The sequence below is a fragment of the Falco punctatus genome (assembly GCF_963210335.1).
Source record: "Falco punctatus genome assembly, chromosome: 9".
Taxonomy (NCBI): domain Eukaryota; kingdom Metazoa; phylum Chordata; class Aves; order Falconiformes; family Falconidae; genus Falco; species Falco punctatus.
In genome coordinates, this window is record NC_137589.1 from 52,993,507 (window position 1) to 53,014,302 (window position 20,796).

The 20,796-nt window shown below is 50.6% G+C and overlaps 1 protein-coding gene across 4 annotated transcripts in view; it reads left to right on the forward strand.

The window, feature by feature from the left end:
- The window catches only part of COL27A1 (collagen type XXVII alpha 1 chain), a 189,185-nt gene that overhangs the window by 81,454 nt on the left and 86,935 nt on the right, over positions 1-20,796 (forward strand). For all 4 annotated transcript variants that reach the window (XM_080401112.1, XM_080401113.1, XM_080401111.1 and 1 more), the window contains 4 exons: positions 505-558; positions 1,767-1,811; positions 13,333-13,386; positions 17,847-17,891. In XM_080401112.1, coding sequence (XP_080257238.1) covers positions 505-558; positions 1,767-1,811; positions 13,333-13,386; positions 17,847-17,891 — 198 coding nt within the window. The remainder of the gene's footprint in view (positions 1-504; positions 559-1,766; positions 1,812-13,332; positions 13,387-17,846; positions 17,892-20,796) is intronic.

The window sequence follows — 20,796 nt, forward strand, 5'->3', positions numbered from 1 at the left end:
GGTGGTTGGCAGCCTGGCACGCTTGGTGCTTGGGTGAGAAGGGGCTGTGGTGTGCCACCACTGAGTGACACAAGCAGAAAGGGCTCGGTGCAACAGGACATTTTCACAGCACAGTTTGGAATGAGTGCAAAAGTCAGGAAAAGAGCCCTTGGAGAGATGAAAGGAGGTGTAGGCTCATGGATTGCTTCTGCTGTTGCTCTCGCTAACTTTGAACAAAGCTCCGTTTCCCTCAGGTACACTTAGAGCCAGCCCAGGTAAGGTTCCTTCTTGCTGGCCTCTTCCTGCCTGGAGTCCTCATGATCCCTGGTGTGAGGGTATGTGCCCTTGGACTACATCGTGGAAGCCAGCACCATGCAGTCCATGGGCATATACACTTGCCTCAAGGTTTATTTCATCATGCTGCCACTGACCAGCGCTGGAGGATGCTCTGCTGCTCAGGAAAAACAGGCTGCCTGCTAGCTAATAGAGAAATGTATCTGACTAATTATTTCCTCTTTTCTTTAGGGATATATTGGTCTCCCAGGATTATTTGGGCTACCAGGGGGTGATGGAGAACGAGTGAGTATTTTGCGAAGAAAACCTTGGTGTGTTGCTTCAGTACAGTTCTTCAGAGCTCATTGTAACCTTTCCTTCGGCAAGCATGCCGAATGTTTAACCATGCCTTCGTTAGCCTCTTTCTGCCCTTGCACGAAGACCTGTGTCCCTGTATAACATTGACGTTCAGCTCAGGAAAACCTAGGCTTCAGGCAGAGCCATCAGAGCTCACTGTTGAGTAGGGGAGGAGTTTTTCTGTATTGTCCTTTGCTTAAAAATCTGCCTTCCTCCTCCCCCTTACTAGCTGATCTTAGTGGGATGGGACAGGGGGGGGAAATGTATGTGGAAATTCCCTGCCCCCACAGGAGTGACATTGCAGCCACGGTGTCCCAGCATTTTGGGTGTCTAGCTGGAGATGTCTGGAACGAGCCAGCTCTTGGAAAGGACATTGCCTGGGGCTTTCTGCCAGTGGGCTTTCCTTCCAGTCGTATCGAGCTGGGCAGTCAGGAGAGGGACCTGTGGACGGGCAGCTGTGGCTGCCATTTCCATGTGTCTTCCCTTCCCCCCCCCCCCGCCTTTTCATTGTGCCTTCTCCAAACCCACGTGTTCAGAGCTTTGCAAGACCGCCCTTGCTTTTTTCGCTCTTCTCCCCCGCGTCCCCCCATCTGCCTGATCTCTAGCCATCCAAGGACCCCTTCTTCCCACTGCAAGAGCTCCTAAGGAAGGTTGCTGTAAGATGAAGACTGTTTTATTCCAGCTTTTTCTCCCTCAAACACAAGCTCCAGAAACAAGAGAGGCCCCAGGAGTGTGTGGGAGCGAGTGTGCATGTGCCTGCCTGGGAGGGGACTGCCCTGCGCACTAGAGTCGCTGATTTAGTGCTCGTATAACTAAATAAGAAACACAAACAGAAGTTCTCCAGCGAGTGCCTTGGCGGTGGCCTTCGTTCGGTTCCAGACCAGTAGCTTAATGACTGCTCCTGCTAAACACAGCTCCAGCCAGTTGCCCTGGGTGTGGACGCTGCCTGCGTGTGTCCTCAGGGAGGGCCGTAGTTAGTGGGTGAAGGTTAATTGTCTTCTGCACTCGCAGCTGACATTCTGATTCCTGAACAATGCCGCAGTCATTAGCCTGTTTTGCATTCCCCTTTCTCTTCTAGCTTTGTTTTGTATTGTTGGTTGGCTGTTTGCTTTCTCAACCAGACCTATTATTTTTCTCTCTGTGTGTTTTCCTTGCAGGGGATCCCTGGAGTTCCTGGGAAGAGGGGCAAGATGGGTAGGCCGGTAAAGTTTTTCCTCATCTATTATGCAGACCTTGTTGAAAGAAACTGAAAACAAAACATCTGGCTTTTGGCTGGATCCCTTCATATCTTCTGATGGGAACTAAATGGGGAGATCAAACAAACCTTTCCATGTATCTCTTGTCAAGCAGTAAGAATACTGAAGACACACACTGTTCTCTTCCTTTCTTCCATGCTCCGCACGCTTCACAGGCATTTTTGTTCTTTCTTGCACTGTCTCCATGGTCCCTTGGATCTTAACGGTTCTCAGATTCTCTTCTGCAATGTCCTCCCCTCTGTCCTTTCTCTGGCCAGCCTTTTCCCTGAATGCACTTGCTGATTCCCCACCGTGGCTGGAGCACCCCAGGTGTCTGCACTCGCTCTGTTACATCCACTGCTCTGCACTCCCACCAGTCCCATCACCGTCACCTCTTTTTGCTGTGATTGTCTCCAACCCTGGTACCATCCTGGTTTGTATAATGCAGGTGCACTTTTGTGTAGCAACCCGTTTGTCCTTGGTGGTGGTACAGAGTTAAAGCAGTGACAGGTCAGGGGAAGACGTGTTTGAGGAGCAAGGAGGCCAGGGAGATTGGAGAGCTGGGTCAGGAGGAAGAGGTGTTCGCAGGTAGGGCTGGATACAAGGTGCAAACTGAGAGCGCTGCCTAGAACGGGGTTTGTGCTGACTGTAGCAGAAGGCGAAACAAAAGCAGGTGAGGAAAGTGCTGAAATGAGCAGAAGAAACAGGGAAAGGAAAGCCTCTTTCACATCAGCTTTCTTCCAAGCAATTCTGTGTGCCTCCTTTAACAAAATGTCTAAAGTCTTTTGCTCCAGGAGTCAGCAACCAGGCATGTTCATGCTCTGGTGTGTCTCATGGCTTTGCACCTTGTCATTCATGTTAGCCTGAGTTTCTCTTGATCTCCTGACACCATTGCACTCACAGGCTCCTTGTGAAATGTCCACTCACCCACACACAGAAAAATCCAGTGCTTTCCCCTTGTCACCCCTGCTTGCAAACACATGCTTTTCAAGAGTCCCACATCTACCTACCGCTCGCTGGCGTTCTTGCAGTAAAAGCCACGCAAACATCCCGACAGTGCCACATTCATCCTGGCTGGCTGTTCTCTCCTTAGGATGGGGGGAGATCAAGCAGATATTATTTTTTTTTTTTTTTTGGGGGGGGGGGTGGTACTGGAAATCTGTACAGATCTTACATTTTTTTGTAAGCCACTGGTTGCACCAGAAACCTCTGTGATGAATAATTGCAGAGAGTCCATCGATGTAATGATGACTCATTGACCAGAGTAAAACAAACAAAGCAACTGTCGTTAGGTGCAGGGTTTCTGCTCTCTGCCTTGTTCCTGCACAGAGCACGCTGGAGGCTCAAAGCGTTCCAGCTGTTGTTTGGCTAGCATCTGCAATCTTCCAGGCAAGGGCTTTTGTCTGGCGGTCACTGTTACAAACAAGGGGCTCCCCTGAGATCGGTGGGGAATCTCTCAGCCATGGAGGCATTTGGGCTGGGATCTAGAGAAGGGATTAAATGGCTGTGCATGAGCACCTTTGTTCTACTCGGCTCTTTCAGAGAGTTCTGGCTCCATCCCTGTCTTATGATATCTGGTTTAATAAGAAATCTTGAATGGACCAATGCTGATGATTTGTACTTCTGAGCGTGAACAAACGGATTAAGTGATGTCCAGGGTTATTCAGGAAGTCACTGGGAGAGCGGAAAGTAGGAACCAGCTGACCTGGTTCCCTTCCCAACACTTATCTCCTGGCCCGTGCTGTCTCCCAGCTGGTTTGCAGTGTTAGTGAGCCTGCTGTGATTTTCCGGTCTCTCGCATCCCCACGCTGCTAGGTTTGCTGGCGCAGCTACTGTTCCTGTTCTATTTCAGTGTTGTCATTGCAATGGAGAGCTCTTGGAAGCCCTTACTAGCTGCCATCCCAAGCTGGTGAGTGCTCTGGAGAACAGGGAAGGAGCTGGTATTAAATATATTCCTCTACCTGGTTTTGTTTGGGTAAGAGGCAGCAACAGATTAAGTGCTCAGCAGAGTAGGAGTGGGGGGGGCAGGGGGAGTTTGCATGTGACACCATGGGCCTCCGAGAATGATGTAAGAGGGAACGATTAAAATAGAAGAACTGGACATGAGTCAGATCTTGAATTCCTTCCAGGGAAGTTAAGTTTTGCAGAGCTGTGAGGGACATAGTGAATCTGTCGTGGAAGCATCTGGCTCCACCTCCCGCCCTGCTGCATCGTGCAGCAAGCAAGTGCATTGCTAACGTACGGCCCTGCCGAGCTCCTGAGCGAGGAGAGGGCTGGGGGCTGTGGTTGAAGTACAGTGCACTAGGGAATCTGAAATGATGTGAGTGAGTCTGTATCTCCAGGTCTGCTGCCTGGTTTAGAGGTAGGCTGGAGGTCTGGAGCTAAGGCAGCCGGTTGCTTAAACCTTCAGCCTTGCCAATGCAGTGGCTGAGAAGAATGGCTCTTTATGGTGGTTTTGTGGATTTTTATGGTGTTCAGTTGAAAGGCTGGGGGGGGCGGGGGCGGGGAAAGGATTTCAAAAAGGCGTCGTTGCTGTGAGGGCAGCAGGGCTGTGGTCCGCGCTGTGCGCGGGAGAAGGGATGGGAGAAGCTGTTGTTACCTGCTATCTTGGCATCCACAGGCAAAGTACCAGTCCTGGTTTGTCCTTAGAAAGGAGATGCACTGGCACCGAGGGAGCTGGCCCACAGGAAGAGGAGCTATAGCTAGGCATCGGTCAAGAAGCACAAAGCTGAAAGCAATATGATTTTCTCACGCTGTGGGAGATGGGTAGCTACAATCAGAAATGTCTGCACTGCAGGTTATATTAAACTTTAAATAGAGCGTAATATTTTCAGACCTTCTCAAGCCCTGTTAGAGAAGGATGCTTAAAGGCAAACTTTCAGGAAATGTATCTGAAGAGCTTTGAGCTCTCTTTTCATTCACCTTTGTTGTTGGTGTGTGATTGTATCTTTTTTTTCCTGTGGAGTATCGATACTTCACCAGCTGCGCTATCTTATGCCTGATTTTTGTTTACAATGTCTTTTATTAGTGGTATTATTTTAAAAGAGATAGAAAGGAAGGAGCAAAGTTCAGTTCCAAGGCATACTTAGTAATTCTTGGGTTTGTCTGAGCTCTATTAATAATTTAGACAAACACAGCTGAGATTTCCTTATATTTTTCCGAGAACCTGTTGGTGCTGCTGGTCCCATGCCTGGAGCTCAGCTGAATGCTCAGAGCCACACCGTGTCAGGTACCTTGCAAATACCTTGTGAAAGAAAAGCCCGAGCCCAAAGGGTCCATCAGTTGGGGTTACACAAGCAGCACAGGACCAGGCCGTCCCCAGGGCTGAAAGGTTTAGGGAACAGCAGCATGAACAAGTCATTAACACCACAACCCGTCATTTTGGCTTCCCTGCCCGCCTAGCTGCGCTCATCGCTGCTCTTCTTTCTTTTGTCCTGTAGCTCATGTTTGTGAGCGATCCGCAGCTGTGTCCCACCAGCTGTCGGGTGCCGTGATGGGGGCTCCTGCCCACCTGCTAACCTCAGGGAAGGGAGGCAAACACCTCCTGACACACAGGCTCTGCTGTCGGGCGTTGCACCGCCTGTGGCAAGTGCCAGCGTGTTGCGATGGCTGCTCTGAGGGGATAGCCTGGCAGGAGGAGCAGGCTGTGTAAGCAGCAGGCACAGAGGGAGGGTTTGTGCTCAGGGTGCATGGCCGGGAAGGCTGACACCGCTGCCTGGGAGAGTGGCTGGAGCCTGCCAGGGCAAGGTGGGGAGATGCTGCATTGCTCAATGGCTGCCCACGAGGGGGAAGAGGATACAGGACCTGCTTTCTCCCCGTGGCATGCAGCTTCAGACAACTTGTTTGTCTGTTCTTGGCTGTGTGCAAAACAGGGATAACAGGCTTGATTCTCCTTTGAGTTTAGTAGTTGAAACTTTGCATGTAAATCCCAAGGATTACTGCTCAGGTGTCAAGGAAGAGGTGCTATAAGGTAGCATGTGGATTTTATGTATTGGGGATCAGCACACAGGTGAGTCCAGAAGTCTCCTTTCCCTTTGCCCGTCATCCACAGCGTGGAGGTTGTGGGATCCAGCAGAGATCTGGCAGCCACTCTAACGTGGCCTCAGTATTTGTTGTGAGCATCAACGTGGTGGCAAGCTGCCGAATCTGGCATCCGTTTTCCATGAGCTGACCACAGGCGGGGTCCCCCTTGCCAGCTCTCAGCTTGTAATGCGGCGGCACTTTCTTGCCAGGCTGTTTTTCATGTCTGCTGTCGTCTTCCATGTTGACTTACAAAGTTAATGTCTTAACTCCTGCTTCCCAGTGAACACCAAGTCTCAACATATTCTTTCCTTTTCATCCGATAAATTGTTAGAAGTGCCCGTGATACCTCTGCACTCCCCACCAATATAGGTGGGCTGCTGCATCGCGTGAAAAGGCATTGCCTTGTGGGAGACACCGGATAGCAAAAGCGGGGCTGCTTTTGGGTTAGGAAGGTTTCGTTTTGCAGGTTCCCCCGACCTTTTGATGTACAGCTAAGATAACTTAGTGGTGAACGTTAAGTGCATGGGACTCTGCCAAGGTACGCAGCCTCAGCTGTTGTCCACACAGACAATGGAGGCACATGGTTTGCCATGTGTCTGGAAAGGCTGGCATAACCACAGATCGCTCAGAAAATAAATTTTGCTCCTCTCTGTAGGGACTAAGATGATAAACAATTCCTCCCTTCTTGCTCCAGTCCTTTCTGTGCTTTGGATGCAGCCGAGGCCCTTCCTTGCATTTGGAGTGAACCAAGAGAGAGTCTTCTGCACCACACAAGTTGAGGTTTGGGAAACTGGTAACAGCATTTCACAGTACCTCTTCTTTAATGAATAACTGCCATGCTCCCGTGATTTTTGGCTGAAGGGGCTTCAGGGGACTTTTGCTTGTGTTTGGGTGGAATGGGCTGCCCTGGAGAGCTGTGCCCCCACAGATAGAGGGATAGTTATGTTTAAAAATGCCATGAAATCTTTATCGAAAGGATGTGTCACGGAGCTGTGAAGCCTCCTGGAGAGACAGCAAGCAAACCTGTGGCACGGGAGCAGCCCTGCAGCAGGACCGTCAGCCCCGTATCCAGCTGGGGACGGCATCTCCCGCTTTGCAGGGGTGGAAACTGCCACGGTCCCAGGTCTAGGCTGAGAAGAAGGCAAAGGCTCTTGTGTAGCGGTGTGGAGTAAAGGCAGCGAGCAGGGGTTTGCCAGGCTCCCTTTAGGGTGACTCTCACCGCGCCAGGGACCGGCGCTGGGTCCGAGCCAGCCTGCCGGCCTTCGCGCCCACCTGCAGAGGGGCTCACGTCTGCGCTTTCCACCAAGAATGCTCTCGGAGGCATAGACTGCCAACATAAGCTACACTTGTTTATTTTATTCTCCTACTTTTTTTTTTTTTTTCCAGTGAATGCCTTCTCTCAACCTCAGCCCTGCTTCACCACCACCATTTTTGGGGGTGGTTTTTTTTTTATTATTTTGGGGGGTTTTTTTAATTGTTTGACTTGCAAGCTCTGTCCCTGGGGAGACTCCTGGGCAGCGATACACCTGGCCAGAGCCAACTGGCAAATAGAGTCTTTCACAGACAAGACAGGAGGGCTGGTTGGATTGAGCAGCTTCACCTTCAGCCAACAGGAAAATAAAATCCTATTTTTGGAGAAGGATTCTGTTGGCGTGAAGATCCGCCAGGATTTCTCGGAGCAGCAGCTGCCAGACTGCCTCCCTTACTCCGTCAGGGAAAGTGTTTTAAACTGAATCAGATGCTGTATACATACAACACACCCACCCACATGTGCACACCTGAAAAGGCCTCGGGGAGGCAAAGGACACGGTGCATCTCGCCGGTCTCTGCTTCCCCAAGTACAGCTGCTTCCTGGGACGAGAGACAAGGAGCAGTGGTGTCTGCTCGGACCAGGAGCAGCCCTTTAGCTGACAACAGCAAGGAAGGGCAGGCTGCTCGGTTTGTTTTAAGCAAAGCAAGAAAGGAAGGGGAGGTGGGGGGGGATGTAATCCCCTGGTGCAGGAGGAGCTGGTTCCAGTGTCTGCCTGGGTCTGGTTGTTCTCAGCAGGAGTCTCCTGGCACATGAAAGGATGCCCTTTGCAGGGAGCGTGGGTGAAAAGGAATTAAGGCACTATTGTAGGATCTCAAAGACAGAGATTTAGTTACTAGTCCAGCTTCAGACTTCTCAGTGTTACCTGGGACAAATCAGTTTGCGTCTCTGTCTCTGTTCCCTCGCTAATTGTGGTTCCTCGGCTTCACCGAGTGCAGTGAGGACACACTGCAACCACTGCAAAGCTCTGCTTGGGGTGGGAGCAGCAGGGCACAGGAGCACCTGGGTCTTGCTTAGTGCAAAGCATCTGCTTGTATGCTTTTCCTCCAACTCCTCTTCAAGCTTCATCTCACTTCTTTCATTGAACTTCTCCTTCAGACAATGTGAAATCCATTCAGCCCGACCCTTTTTCCCCATCTCTTTTCTGTATTTCCCAGCTGTGAGATAGAGCCAAAAGTTTTGTCATAACCTGACTTCAGCCGCTGTGGAGGAGCACCCCACTGGCTCTTGGCCAACAGAGCTTGTTAGCTGAGCATTCTTCTCCTAGCTTTGCTGCCTTTTGCCATCCCTTCCGTGTCCTGGTCCTTCTCAGCATGTCCTCTCCCTCCCACAGAGCGGGCAGGGTGTGTGGCTTGATATTTTTCACTAGGGTGTTTTTCCTCGCTGTCCCAATTCTTGAGCATAATTTCCAGGGACCAGTCGTCCTGGAAAAACAGCTGCACCCTGAAAAACGATGGATTTTCTGTACCAAAAAAACCTCTGCACTCGCTTTGGGAAGGTCAGGAGACTGAATGCGCTGGGCTCTTCAATCTCTTTCGCAAGTCTCCTGTAACGGGCTGCCAGTTGCGACCTGCCTGTCCGCCAGCACCATAAAATGCGCTTCCTGCCCCGAGTGTTCTCCCTCAGTTTGGGCTCCTCGGGCTGCTGGAGCATTTCACGGGACAGGAGAGGTGGTGTTGCTTACGGGAACGGAACAAATGGAATAACAAGGTTGACTTGTAATTCCTCAGCTGCTTGTTTCGGTTGAATAGTGCTAGTTTTGGTTTGGGGGAACATCTCTATCCTTTAGGCTCAAGCAGGAGGAGAGGGTCGCTGGAAAAAATAGCTTTTACAGACATTGAGATCTAGTAAATTAGGACACTGTGGTCGCTGGAACTGTTATTGTGGTTTAAACTGCTACTGCTTACCCCATGGAAAGAAAGTGCTTGCTCTTTCATTGGGGGCTTAGAAGATTGATTGTTTCCTGCTGTGCACAGGGCTGTGTTGGGATAGCTTTCACAACCTGGTTTGGGTCTTTGGAAACTGTACGGATGCTGAAGTATCCTCCTTAATGCCACAGTCACTAGCTTTGGTCCCGTTTAACATGCAAAAGACTTAATACATGTGTTGCCAAGCTCAAATATTGGGCTGGGATGCCTGGGGTTAGCTGAATTGAAGTTACTCTTTCCATTTGTCTCCTCTGGGTTTGTTTTACAGCTTGGGCCAAAATCTACCAGGGGACCACCCACCACCCCAGAGATCTGTGAGCCCAGGCTGGGAGGGGTGCTCATGCCAGCGGAGCAGATGGCGTGTTAAGGACAATCAGGTGTTGGCAACGATGGGGCTTCAGTGCCGAGTGTTGTTGTGGGCCTGGCTGTTGCAGCAATGATGCCAGCCCACGCTGTTCTGGGTTTCCTCTGTTGCCTCCCGCTCTGACCCTTTGCCATCCCATCCTGAGGATGGGCAGAAACCCGGGCTCTGTGGGGACAGTCACGGTGTGCTGTGAATGGGTGTCATCACTGAATCTTCTGCTTACTGGGTAGCACTGGCCAAGTGACCTCAGGTCACTGCCTTCCAGACAGGGGTAATCTGCTTTTCTAAATACTTGGAGATATACTGATGGAAAGCCTGTTTAAAAGCTAGATTTTTTTTTTTTGTTACCTCTATTACCAAGCACCTCAAATCTCCTACATCTTTATCTTTAAGCAACAAGGTCAGTACTAGACACTGAGACATAAAAAGAGATTAGTGGGAAACATGAATTTAAGTAGCTACTTATCCGGACACTTTTGTTCTGGCAGAGGAGTGCATTGTTTGTGTTGTGTTGGAAGACGTTTAAACCAAATTTAACAAATACTTTTAGTCTGGAGGAAGCATTCCTCTAGACGGTATTATGCTGCTGCAGCAATATCAGTTTAATTGTACTATTAAAAGTAGTAAAACCTTCCCACATTGGCAAGACCTTAGCTTGACAGAAGACACCTCAGCGGCCCCAGGGCCAGGCTGCTCAGTGGTATCCGTGGGTCACTCTGCACCCAGCTCTGCCCTCGGAGAAAGGAAGGATGCAGCTGGGGGAATGCTGAAGGCTGGGGCTGAAATCTGCAGCGGCGTAAGTACAGTATCAGTCTATGCACACTCACATTTTCCTTGGCAAGTTGTTTGACTGTAAACAGCAAAATATTCCAAGGCAGTCTTTTTTTTTTTTTTTTCTTCCCTGAGCAATGAGTTTTTCCTACACATTTCTGTTCTGATCTTATTGATTCAGCATGTAGCAAAGTTACTTTTCCCCTTTTTTTCATTAAAGAAAATTGTAGCCCCCCCTGCCTTCTTGTTATATTTGACGTCTTTGTCTCTAGATGGCAGAAGGCTGTTTCCAGTGGTTGCTTACCACAGCTTCTTGGCATGTGCACAGGCTTGAGGGATGTAGTGCCCAGCTGGAAAAAGGCAGACAACTTTCCTGTTTGCAGTGGTGCCTATAAAATAGACATATTGAATCCAAGCAAGCAAGCGATAGCTTGTGTCCGTTCAGAAGTGCATACCGACTGCTCTAGGGGATGGGTACAAAGCAGGCGCAATGCTGGCTCTGAAGTTGGTGGCAAAATTTTGGTTGTCTTAAACAGATCTCCCATCTCTCACTTTAGATTTGACCAAGTATCTTTTTACCTAGTTGCGTTGACCAGGAGTTGTAAACCCTCAAAGGTGAAGGCAGGTCTTGGATGACATCTTTGACTGCAGAGCTTCCCAGTATGGCTTTTCCTGTTCTGTCTGTTGTGATCATTTCAGTTTTCAGCACCGATGGGTTTCTAGATAGCGTGTTTCTGTTGGCTGTTGCATTTTGCTTCCCTCAGGTTTGCTTTTCCAAGGTGCCCAGTGTTCGTATAGTATGCAGGGGAGCAGGCAGGAAGAGAGAGCATCCTTCTGGCTCGCAAGGGCTGTCCTCTCCCCGTCTGCTCCATCCCTGTCTCTTAAGCTCAGTTAGCCCAGAAGGTGGTCGTGTTGTCCTTTGTGTCCCGTGGTCTGGTGGAGCCAGAGAAGGGTGTAAATCACTTTTACTGTGTTTGAGTCAGAAGTAACTCACCCGCTAGCAGTTGCAGCTTGTTGGTGTGTCTCTGGAGCCCATCTTCTGGTGTAGCCTCCCCTAAGCAGCATTGCCTGCTCCCCAAGACTGCCCCACCATGAACAGAAGAGGGAGCAGGGGTGATTAGGGCTTTGCTTCACAGGGTCCTGCTCTGAACTGAAGCACGAGGTAGGCGCTCTGGCTAGGAAGCCTTTTACATGCAAATATATATTACATGCAAATATATCCCTTAGCTTTCCATCCTGATGGCCACAGCCAGAACAGTGTGGGGAACAAAGCAGGATTTTAACCCTGGCCAAATCAACCGAGTCCAGGAGTCAGAGCCTGGGGTTAGGCTCTGCGTCCGCTGTGTCCACGGGGAGCTCCTCCAGCAGGGAACGAGTCCCCTTTTGACTCGGAGTCGAAGGAGGTGGATGCTGTGTCGTGTTTTATCTCACTCCATCTGAAGGGGTACGCAGGGAAAGGCAGGGGAGAGTCACAGCGCTCTTACCTCAGTGTCGCAGCCTCCCCCAAGCACCCTCTGCTGCAGCTGAAGTTCAGAGTAAGCCCTGAAGCTGCTGCTGTTTGAGCTGGTCCCTGATCGCTCCTGGCAGCCTGCTCCCTGCCAGTCGTTTGCTGAACGAAGTTCAAGCTCAGGGGAAAATTGAGGCCAATCCATCTTAAACTCGACTGCTTCCTCCTTGACAATGCCGCTGCAGTGACTGGGAGGGTTTGCTAACGCCGGAGGTTGTGTACCCCGCTGCTGAGCGTCCTGAGGGAGGCCGAGCACAAGAGGACAGGGTAGAGCGAGCTGCGCGATGGTTTGTTTGCAGAAGGGAGCTGGGGGGGCTCGGGGGAGCGCAGGGCCCGTCTACAAGTAAGAGAGAGAACGTGTTGCACCACCATGTTCTGGCTCTGGCTCAGTACCTCCACTCCCTTTTCTATAATTGTTTGAAGTCTTCCAAATTTGTATCGGATATAATGAGATGATGAAGAAGTCTTTTGTGGTGACTTTTTCATGTAGTAAACATGGTCTTTCACAGCTCTGGGGTGTGGACCGTAATGAGCTTGGAACCGTTTGTTCCTCTGGCAAGCTGGAAGGTTGTGAATGCATTGGAGTGAATTCACTAGGCATCTTTGATCAGCTCCATTAAGCATCTGCATGGGCTCCAACAGGCATTATGCTATTCAGCTATCCTATGAGAAGGGAGTACTGTTAAAGTGATTGTGTTAGTAGACAGGATGAAATAATTCAGATTGACAATCCGTTTTTGAGGATAGTCATTGCAGTGAGGTTTATGAATTCTGTCAGAACATCAAGGGATTGGGGACTGACTTTTAAGGAAGTATTGGCTTTTAAGGAAGCATCCTATCAGTAGGATATTTCTTCCTGAAAGAGGCTAGAAAGCACCGTATCTTCCAATACAGAGTCTGATCTTCCAAATGTGCAATTGTCATTTCATGTGTAAACTACACAGCGTAATCTTCAGGGCTGCATATTCCTTGTTGGACATACTGGAGTACTTGGGTGAAACAAAAAGAGGACAGCAGCGCTGATTTCCACCCCTTCTCTCTGCTGTGCATACTCCTGTTGTCTTCCTAAAACGATGCTGCAAAAGCCTTGCCTGCCGTGCGGAGCGTGCCCAGGGCTGACAAGAGTGCTTAGAAAAGGCATGGCTGATCGAGGGCTGGGCATAGCCTGCAAGACAAGGTGGGAACAACTCAATCCAGCAGCCTCAACATTGTGCACTTCTCATAGTGTGGCCAAGGGAAATCCTTCCTGTGTCCTCACTGATTCTTCCTCTCCAGGCTCCTGTTAGTTAATGTGCAGCTCGCGGCTGAGCCTTGTAAACGGTACTTCTGGTTACCCTTCATTGGCCCCAGGAGAGAGCAGTGAGTGAATCAGAGCTTTTGGCCTTGCAGAGCTTCTCGCTGAGCACATGTGCTGGTGGAACAAGGGTGGTTTGGATGAGGACAGGCAGGCTGGTCGGCTCATGCTTCCTTGTGACCCACTTCTACCACAGTGCTGCACCGAGCGCAGGGGGAGCAGTTCTTAAGCTGACTGTCATTACACCGGGGTGCATCAATAACTAATACTTGTGTTTGCCTCCTCTCCTCAGGGTTTTCCTGGTGATTTTGGGGAACGAGGACCTCCAGGCATCGATGGGAACCCGGTAAGTTGGTAGCTTTTTCCTTTCTTCCTTTCTATTGCAACACACAGCACACTGTACTGCATCACACTAGTTAGTGTGGGAAGAAGCTTTTAAGTTTGGTGGCGGCTGCTAGCATTTGGGTTTTGTCCCTCCTGAAAAACAAACGCACATCCCTGCCTGGCTCAAGCATGCTGCAAATTCTTACATTCAGTTCAGCACCCTGTAACTTCAAGGTCATCACGCTGCCATTTGCTTTCTGTCTCCGCCTGTGGCCTTTCTTGCACCTTGGTCTGGATAGATACTTTCTCATCCTGAGAGTATGACTGGAAGACAGATCAGGAGAGAAGAGGTAGGGCTGTTGCTCCTGAGGAGCAGGCAGTGGTGGGAGCGTGTTGTCTGTGCCACAGGGCCTGGTGCAAAGCCTGCGACAGCTGCAGGGATCACCTTGTTGACTGGTGTGCTCTGGGTGAAGCTTTGTATGAACGTAGCAGGGAGACATGGGCCCACAGGCAGAGGGGCATGTCATCGTGAGGCACCACAGATGGCTACTCGAGTGCACACGATGCACGTGAACCCTCAGAGGAGCAGGCCATGCAGGCAGGTGCGTAGAGGTCTGAGGTACACAGAGAAGGAGGCGTGTTCCTCTCCTTTTTGCCAGATTCCATTTTGTGATGCAGGCTGGTACTGCTTGGTTTGCATCTCGCGCGTCTGTAGGAGTAAGCTGCTGAAGTACCAAGCTCGGTACCTTTCCTCATCCAAAGTGGTTGTTAATACTGGTGCAGAAAACGCCACATTCCCTGCTGCGGTGCCTGGGAGCGCTGGGAGACAGGCACCATAGCCCAGGCTTCTGCTGCCCTGCCCTGTGCCCCAGCGCCCCGACTGCGCGGGGAGAAGGCTCCAGGCTCCTGAGCTCGTGGCCTCTCTCCAATCTTCACCTGACCCCTGCTGGCTTTCTAAGAGTCGGAGATGTGTCTCCTGGGAATTCGATGAGGATGGTCACAGAGACCATTTAAGCAGCTGGATGCTGATAAGTTTATTTTGCTCTGTCCTTGTAGCACTTTGTGCCAAACAGTTGGGTGTGTGCTGTGTTTTCCACTACTCACAAAACATGCCCTTGTGGATTGCAAAAGTTCTCAGATGTATTAATTATTCTAAATTGTTTTCTGAATTACTTTGTTGGTTCTCCCTCAATTAGCACGTGAGCAGTACTGACCAATCTTTGAAATTCCTGCTGTCTTGGTTATTCACACGTAATCACAGTGCTGCTCTGGGTGTTCGATGGAATCATTTGTTTAAAGTAATCCACTCCGCATGTGTCTTCCAAGTTCCCATTTGTCATATATGCAGCCTAAAAGTTATTTTCATAAGCAACTGTAATCACCGTGCCAAGCTCAGCTACACTCCAGCCTTTGTGGGAATTCAGCACAAGAGTCACACATGCAGTGAACTGAAAGAATTAGATTCCCAAGGAATACTTCTGTAGGACGTTTCCCATCCTTCAGTCAACTTAAGTCATGGGTCAGAGTGGAATCACTAGTCTCAAAGCAGAAGACTTTCTAGATTGTATTGCTATTTCCAGCCAGCCCACCAGGAAGAGAAGGAATCCTGGAGGTCAGAAGGACTTTTTTTATCCAAATAACTTGTTTTGTTTTCTTTTAAATTCGCAAGTTGTCTAAGCCCCATTGAGAAGATGCGCTCAGTGTTAGCTGAATGCCAGTTCCCAGAACATCGGAGAGAAGCAAATGTCCCTTCCGTTAATTCATCCAGAAGGATTGCTCTTCTTTCATCTTATCAACGGCTTTTAAATATTAATGTGCCTTGGAGATTGTAGAATGAAAACAGACTGTTTCGGCTGACTTAAAGGGAGGTTCACAGGGTCACAAGTGGAGTCACAGACGCAGAAAAATGCCAGAAAGTCTGTTTGTGAAACACACAAATATGCCGAGTTTGCTAGGTAGACCGTGCAGCTAAATGGCAGGCGGGCGGGCTGCCACGGGTCCTGGGCTGCCCCGTCCTCTTCTGATCCGCTGCGCACTTACTGCCACTGCCGCTGCCTCTGCCGCTGCCTGGGGATGGCTGCAGCCGGCAGCCTCTGATCTGCTTTCCGTCCCGTCCAGACAGAGCAAAGACTTCCAGCCACAGGGACGTTTTTCCCTCCTACTAACTTGCTGAGAACTGTTGAGCCATCACATTCCTGATCCCCCGTTCCCGGAGCGCTTTAGCCACTCCAATTAGTCTCTTAATCACAGGAATTAGACATGGGAAAGGACTGTTGATTCATCTCCTTGTCTCTTGTCCCAGTGCCCGGTTCACGCACTGAAAAAAGAAGAACAGAGGCCGGTTTCCCTTGCAGGTCAGGGACCAGCCTGTCGTTACTGGTAGCCAGGGAAGAGCACCTGTAAGTCTTCCGCTTCCCAGGCCAGGGAATGGCTCGAATTAACAACTGGTCCTGTCCACATCTCCCAGGGGAGTCCCCCCGTCCCCTTCCAAGAGGAAATCCTCTTGTGCTAGGCGTGAGGCCATGCATTTCCACATCTACCCTTTCTCTTGAGGAATACCCACATGACATAACTTGGAAATCTAGGCAGTCCCTCCTGCGTCTGGTGGGACCAAGAGCTGACCGTCCACCCAGTCTGCATCCCAGCCACCCTCAGAGCCTGCAGGACTTACTGGGAAACCCAGGCCACCGTGCAGCTCCAGTGCTCAGCATTCCCGGGGACGTTTCCTCTTCTTGCTGAGCACAGTAATGCCCAGCCTTGACTAAAAGCTTGAAGCCGACCTTATTACAGTAGCTCAGAGGATGCAGAAATCCCACCCATGAGGAACAATTGCTCCACAGATGTCCCAAGTATGCAGGAAAGGAACCAGCCATAAAAAAGCAATTTTAGACTGGTTGAGATTATGAAACGCTTTTTGTGTGTGCTTGCCCAATAGTCCTTTACTCCACTTCCCATAAAATAAACACACGTAACCCTTTACCCAAGGAGGCTGAGCACGTTTAGTCACGCTGCGTCCCCTTCTTTTTCATTCTTTCACCAGGCAAATCTTTCCATAAAAGGGGAGCTTTATTGCACTGAAGGGGACTCCACCAGATGTGCACCATAAACTGAGCTGGTCTGTCAAAGAAAGTAGCCAGTGTGATCCAGAGCAGGGGTAGGGTTGCCTGAGTCAACGGGAAGTTTAGTATTTCCAGCGCACTTGTTCTGAGAGGCCCTGCTGGAGACAGAGGTGTGCGAGAGCAGATCTGTGCCCTGACAAGCATCCCTCCACCGAGGGAGACACAGGGACGGGCTGAGCATCACGTGTTTGCTAAAGTACTTAGGGACCTAGACAGGTGACTTGTGGGTCTGGCACAGCTTCTCTGCTGCACTTCACCTGGAAACGCCATCAGGCACCTGCCAGCACTCCTGGCACCTGTGTGTCTTCGGGAAGCTGGCACAGAGGGAGTTTGTGGTGAGGCTGACGATTCAAACCAGCCCCAGAAGCACAGGTAGCAGTCTGTCCCTCAGAATGGTGAGCTCCGAGGGGCTCTTGAAAAGCCTCTAAGAGGAGCTGGTGCTTTCCAAAATGCCCTGCTTGAGAGCAGTCTGTAAGAGATGGCAAATGAGCACAGAACCCGAGGTGAAATCCCTGCAGTCCATCTCCTGCTCTCTGCAGTGTGATTAAAAGCAACTTGTCCTCCAAGCAGGCGCTGGGTTCCCTGCAGATTGCTCCCTGCTCCAGGGACAGGGGTACTGAGCCACCTCCCCACAGACCAGCTGCAGGCTGATGTCTAGAGGCTTCTTCTGAAAAGGAAAGAAATGGCAAGTCGATAGTCTGGGTGGGAGCCCAGATGGTTGAAGCAAAGTGCCGAGGATGTTGCCAGTTCCTCACCCCAAACCAGCTGTTAGATACAGGAGGAGCAGCCTCAGAGCATCCCATGTGCCAAACACGCTCCAGGGCCCATCAGCCAGCACCAGAAGCTGGCATACCCTCTCCCCAAGTTATCCAGTTTAATTTCCATCCAAGTACTCCTTTTCTTATGAGTTTTATTGTTCCTTAACCGTTCCCCAAAAACCTCGCCTTTCCCATGGCTAAGCAGCTTCCCTCTCCTTCCCACCTTGGCTTTGCTGCCCCATGCCCGCTCCCCACGCCGGTCCCTCTCCCTGCCCACACCTTCCCCCCACCTGGGGCAGGCTCCCACCCGCTGCCCTGCCTGCACGGTGAAATGCGGCTTTTATCCAGCCCGCTGCGGGGAGGGGAGCTCAGCCCTGCGAGGAGCTGCAGACCAACAAGCAGCCCTGTGTCTGGGGATGTGCTGCGAGCAGGCTCGCTGAGGTGGAAGCTCTCCATCGCTTTGGCTGGGGAAGGGGCTGGAGGGGGGACGGAAGGGGGAGGGACGATACTTTCCCTTCCCTCGAGCTCCTGAAACACTGAGCTGCCTTTCAGCCTCTGTTTGTCTACAAACTGTCCTGACCATGTCGGTTTGTCTTTCCTTTTAGGGAGAATTGGGAGCCCCAGGTCCTCCTGGAGTCCTTGGACTCATTGTAAGTACAAAAAACAAATGGAGATCTGGCTTCTCGGGGCTTTAACCCTTCCAGCCGGCATAACTACGCATAGATTTTCTTCTTCCCGTGGCAGGGCAGCGAACAGGGTGGCTGTTTGCATGGGGGGGAGTGATGTCTGGGGGGAAAGGAGGCTGCCTGGTGGACTGGGAGGTGGAGGAGGGCAAACCCTTGCTAAGCAGAAGGAAACAGATTAAAGGTTTGCTGTTAGTGCCCTTATTCCTAGATAACATACCCTTTTGATAACATTTACCAGGGTATTTCTTCAAAGGCGCAATATTCATTCCACACCAGGGACTGTTGTCTTTTAAAAGGCGAGTCCCTGTAAGCAGTAATCTCAGGAACATACAGTTCCTGCTCACTGGAGAGGCCATGGGTAGGAACCGTCTGTCCTCTGGGTATACAGGAATTTTATGTGCACTCTCATCATCCCATCACTAATCCAGGTAATTATGTACACAGCCAAATTCCACCCTTCGTTGCACGCTTCCCCAACAGAAGATAAATGGCTGTAAGGATGGGTGGCAACTCATCCTCTGGCAGCTGTGCTGGGGGTTAGTGAATGCCCAGCTGAACATATTAGGGTTTATTTTTAGGTCTCAGTACTTGTTTCAAGTTATTTCCTTCCACTCACAAGAAGTGGTAGGCTCTGTTAGTATGGCAGTATTCTTTCAAAAGTATTCCTCCTCGGCTGTGATGATCCATGAAAACCTGACTTGCAATGAATGGTTAAAAACCTTCTCCTTTTGCCTTTCCATAGCTTAAATTGCAGGATTTCCATCAGCCAACATGGAAACCCCAATTGCCCTAGACGTTGCACAAACATAGAACAAAGAAATCCAGAAATCAATCACAAATAAACCCAGAAATCTTAGAGTCCATGAAGGAAAAGCAGAGAATATGGTGGAACAAGTATGCCTGTCTTGCGGGTGGGAAGCTGGGGCACAGGTGGATTAAGGCTTCAGAAAGTTTTGCGCGGAGCCAGGATTAGGTCTGCGTTTCCCCTTGTTAGCAGAGCTGAAAGCAGCTCCTTCAGCCGCAGCAGCAGAAAGGACGTGCTCTCGGCAAAGAGCTGTAAGGGGAAGGTTGCTGTTTAAAAGGACACGACTGGAGGTATTGTCCGAATTGCATCACATTTCTCCTAGTGTTTGGAAAGATTTATCTTAACCTGGTTGTTGTTATCTCACAGATACTTGTTAGAAAGTGAAAGGTCAGACACTGTAAATGTGATTAAGATCCTTCCAGAGATGATGGAGCCAGGAGGCTGCTTGTCCTGCTGGCCTCGCTGGCCCAGCCAGTGCCATGCTGTGATGTGCTTGGGGCAGATCACGGGGCCAGGAGGGACAGGTTTAGCCTGGAGCTGATCTGAAATGAGGAGAGGCAGCGTGTGGTTTCTAACCTGTCTTTGTGATCGCGATGTTTTTGCTCCACATTGGCTCCAGCTACCCAAATGACACCAAATTCTTTGTGAGGTACAACTAAACTGGTTTGGTTTTTCCCTGACTGGCCCCAAGATCTAGCATTGCATGTCCTAGACCAGGATTCAGCTCCATCACCAGATACCTGGAATCTGTCACCTTTTCTGTCTTGACCTTTTGTGTTGGTCTCTTACTGACATCCCAAGTTGTAATGCTTTTGCTGGAAAAGGGCAAAACCAGCAGTTCTTATTTTGCTGCTAAGCCTGGTCTGTCTTAAACTTTGAATATTATTTCTCTCTGCCCATCCATGGGAAGAAATAATCATGCCTGTTGTGAGCCTCTTCCTAGCTTTATTTCTAAGGCAGAAAGTCGTTCCCTTGCAGCTGTTTTTTCAGGAATCACTTGCTGCAGCAGTAGCAATCAGCTGCCGTCTTCCCCTGTTGGGCTGCTGGTACCACCCAGAGCTGATAAAAATGTCAATCTGTGATTCAGGTCAGACTGAGTCAGATCATTTGTCCCAGGGTAATATGCTGCTCCTGAATTCAGGATGCTGAGGCATCTCTAGTGGGACTGATCTGAGAGTGACCTCTTCCATCCTGAGGAGAAGGGAGCACATCCATCCTCCATTCTCTCCGTAGGGCAGCACCAGGCTCCTTCCCCGGGATGCGCAGCACCGGGCTCGCGCTGCGGGGCACGGAGAAGGCGGCTGGGCGCCTGCTGCGGGCTGGCCCTCCTTCACTCGCTTCCTTCCCTCCCCACTCCAGCGGTCCCCAGGGCACCAGCCGCGTTCCCGGCTGCCGCCTCGCACGCTGCAGGTGTTTGCGTTTGCTGTTTAAGAGAGGCTGAAGAGCAGAATTAGATGTAACTAAAGCCTCTTGCTCTCCTAATTAACTGTGTGGGCAAAGCTTTAAGTAAACGTGTTTCTACAAGAAGCCTTTATTCTGGGAGGTATGAAAAGGGCGTCTGTTCAGGCGGCCGGAGCCCAGCGTGGCTGCGGGCCCAGCAGTGCTGACCAGAGGAGCGCTCCTTCAGCTGAGCCCTCCCTGTTTGTTCACAGGTGGCAGGCGAGGCTGGTGCACTCCGTCACTGCTCTCCTCACAGGCAGAAGGCAGTCAGAGCGTGCCCATGCCAGCCACTGAAGGCTGCTTTTGTGCCTGCGCAGGCAGGTCCCGGCAGCCGCCGTGCGCTCCTGTGTCCACCGGTGCTGCAGGTCCCCGTACAAGCCCCGGGGCACGATGCCATGCTGACTTCTCCCTGTGGAACAGGGGCCACGCTGACGAGACACCTCTGCCCTTACCTCCTCCCCATATCGCTTTTAGACATCAGAGCTTGGCAGTGACCCACGTTTCTTGGCTATTGCTTTTTTTGCTGTTTGGGTCTGTCCTCTTTTTAAGACACCCTCAGACTCCCTCCAGAGAACTTGGGAATACTGCGGTAGTTTCTTTCTGATAACACAGATAACTTCACCA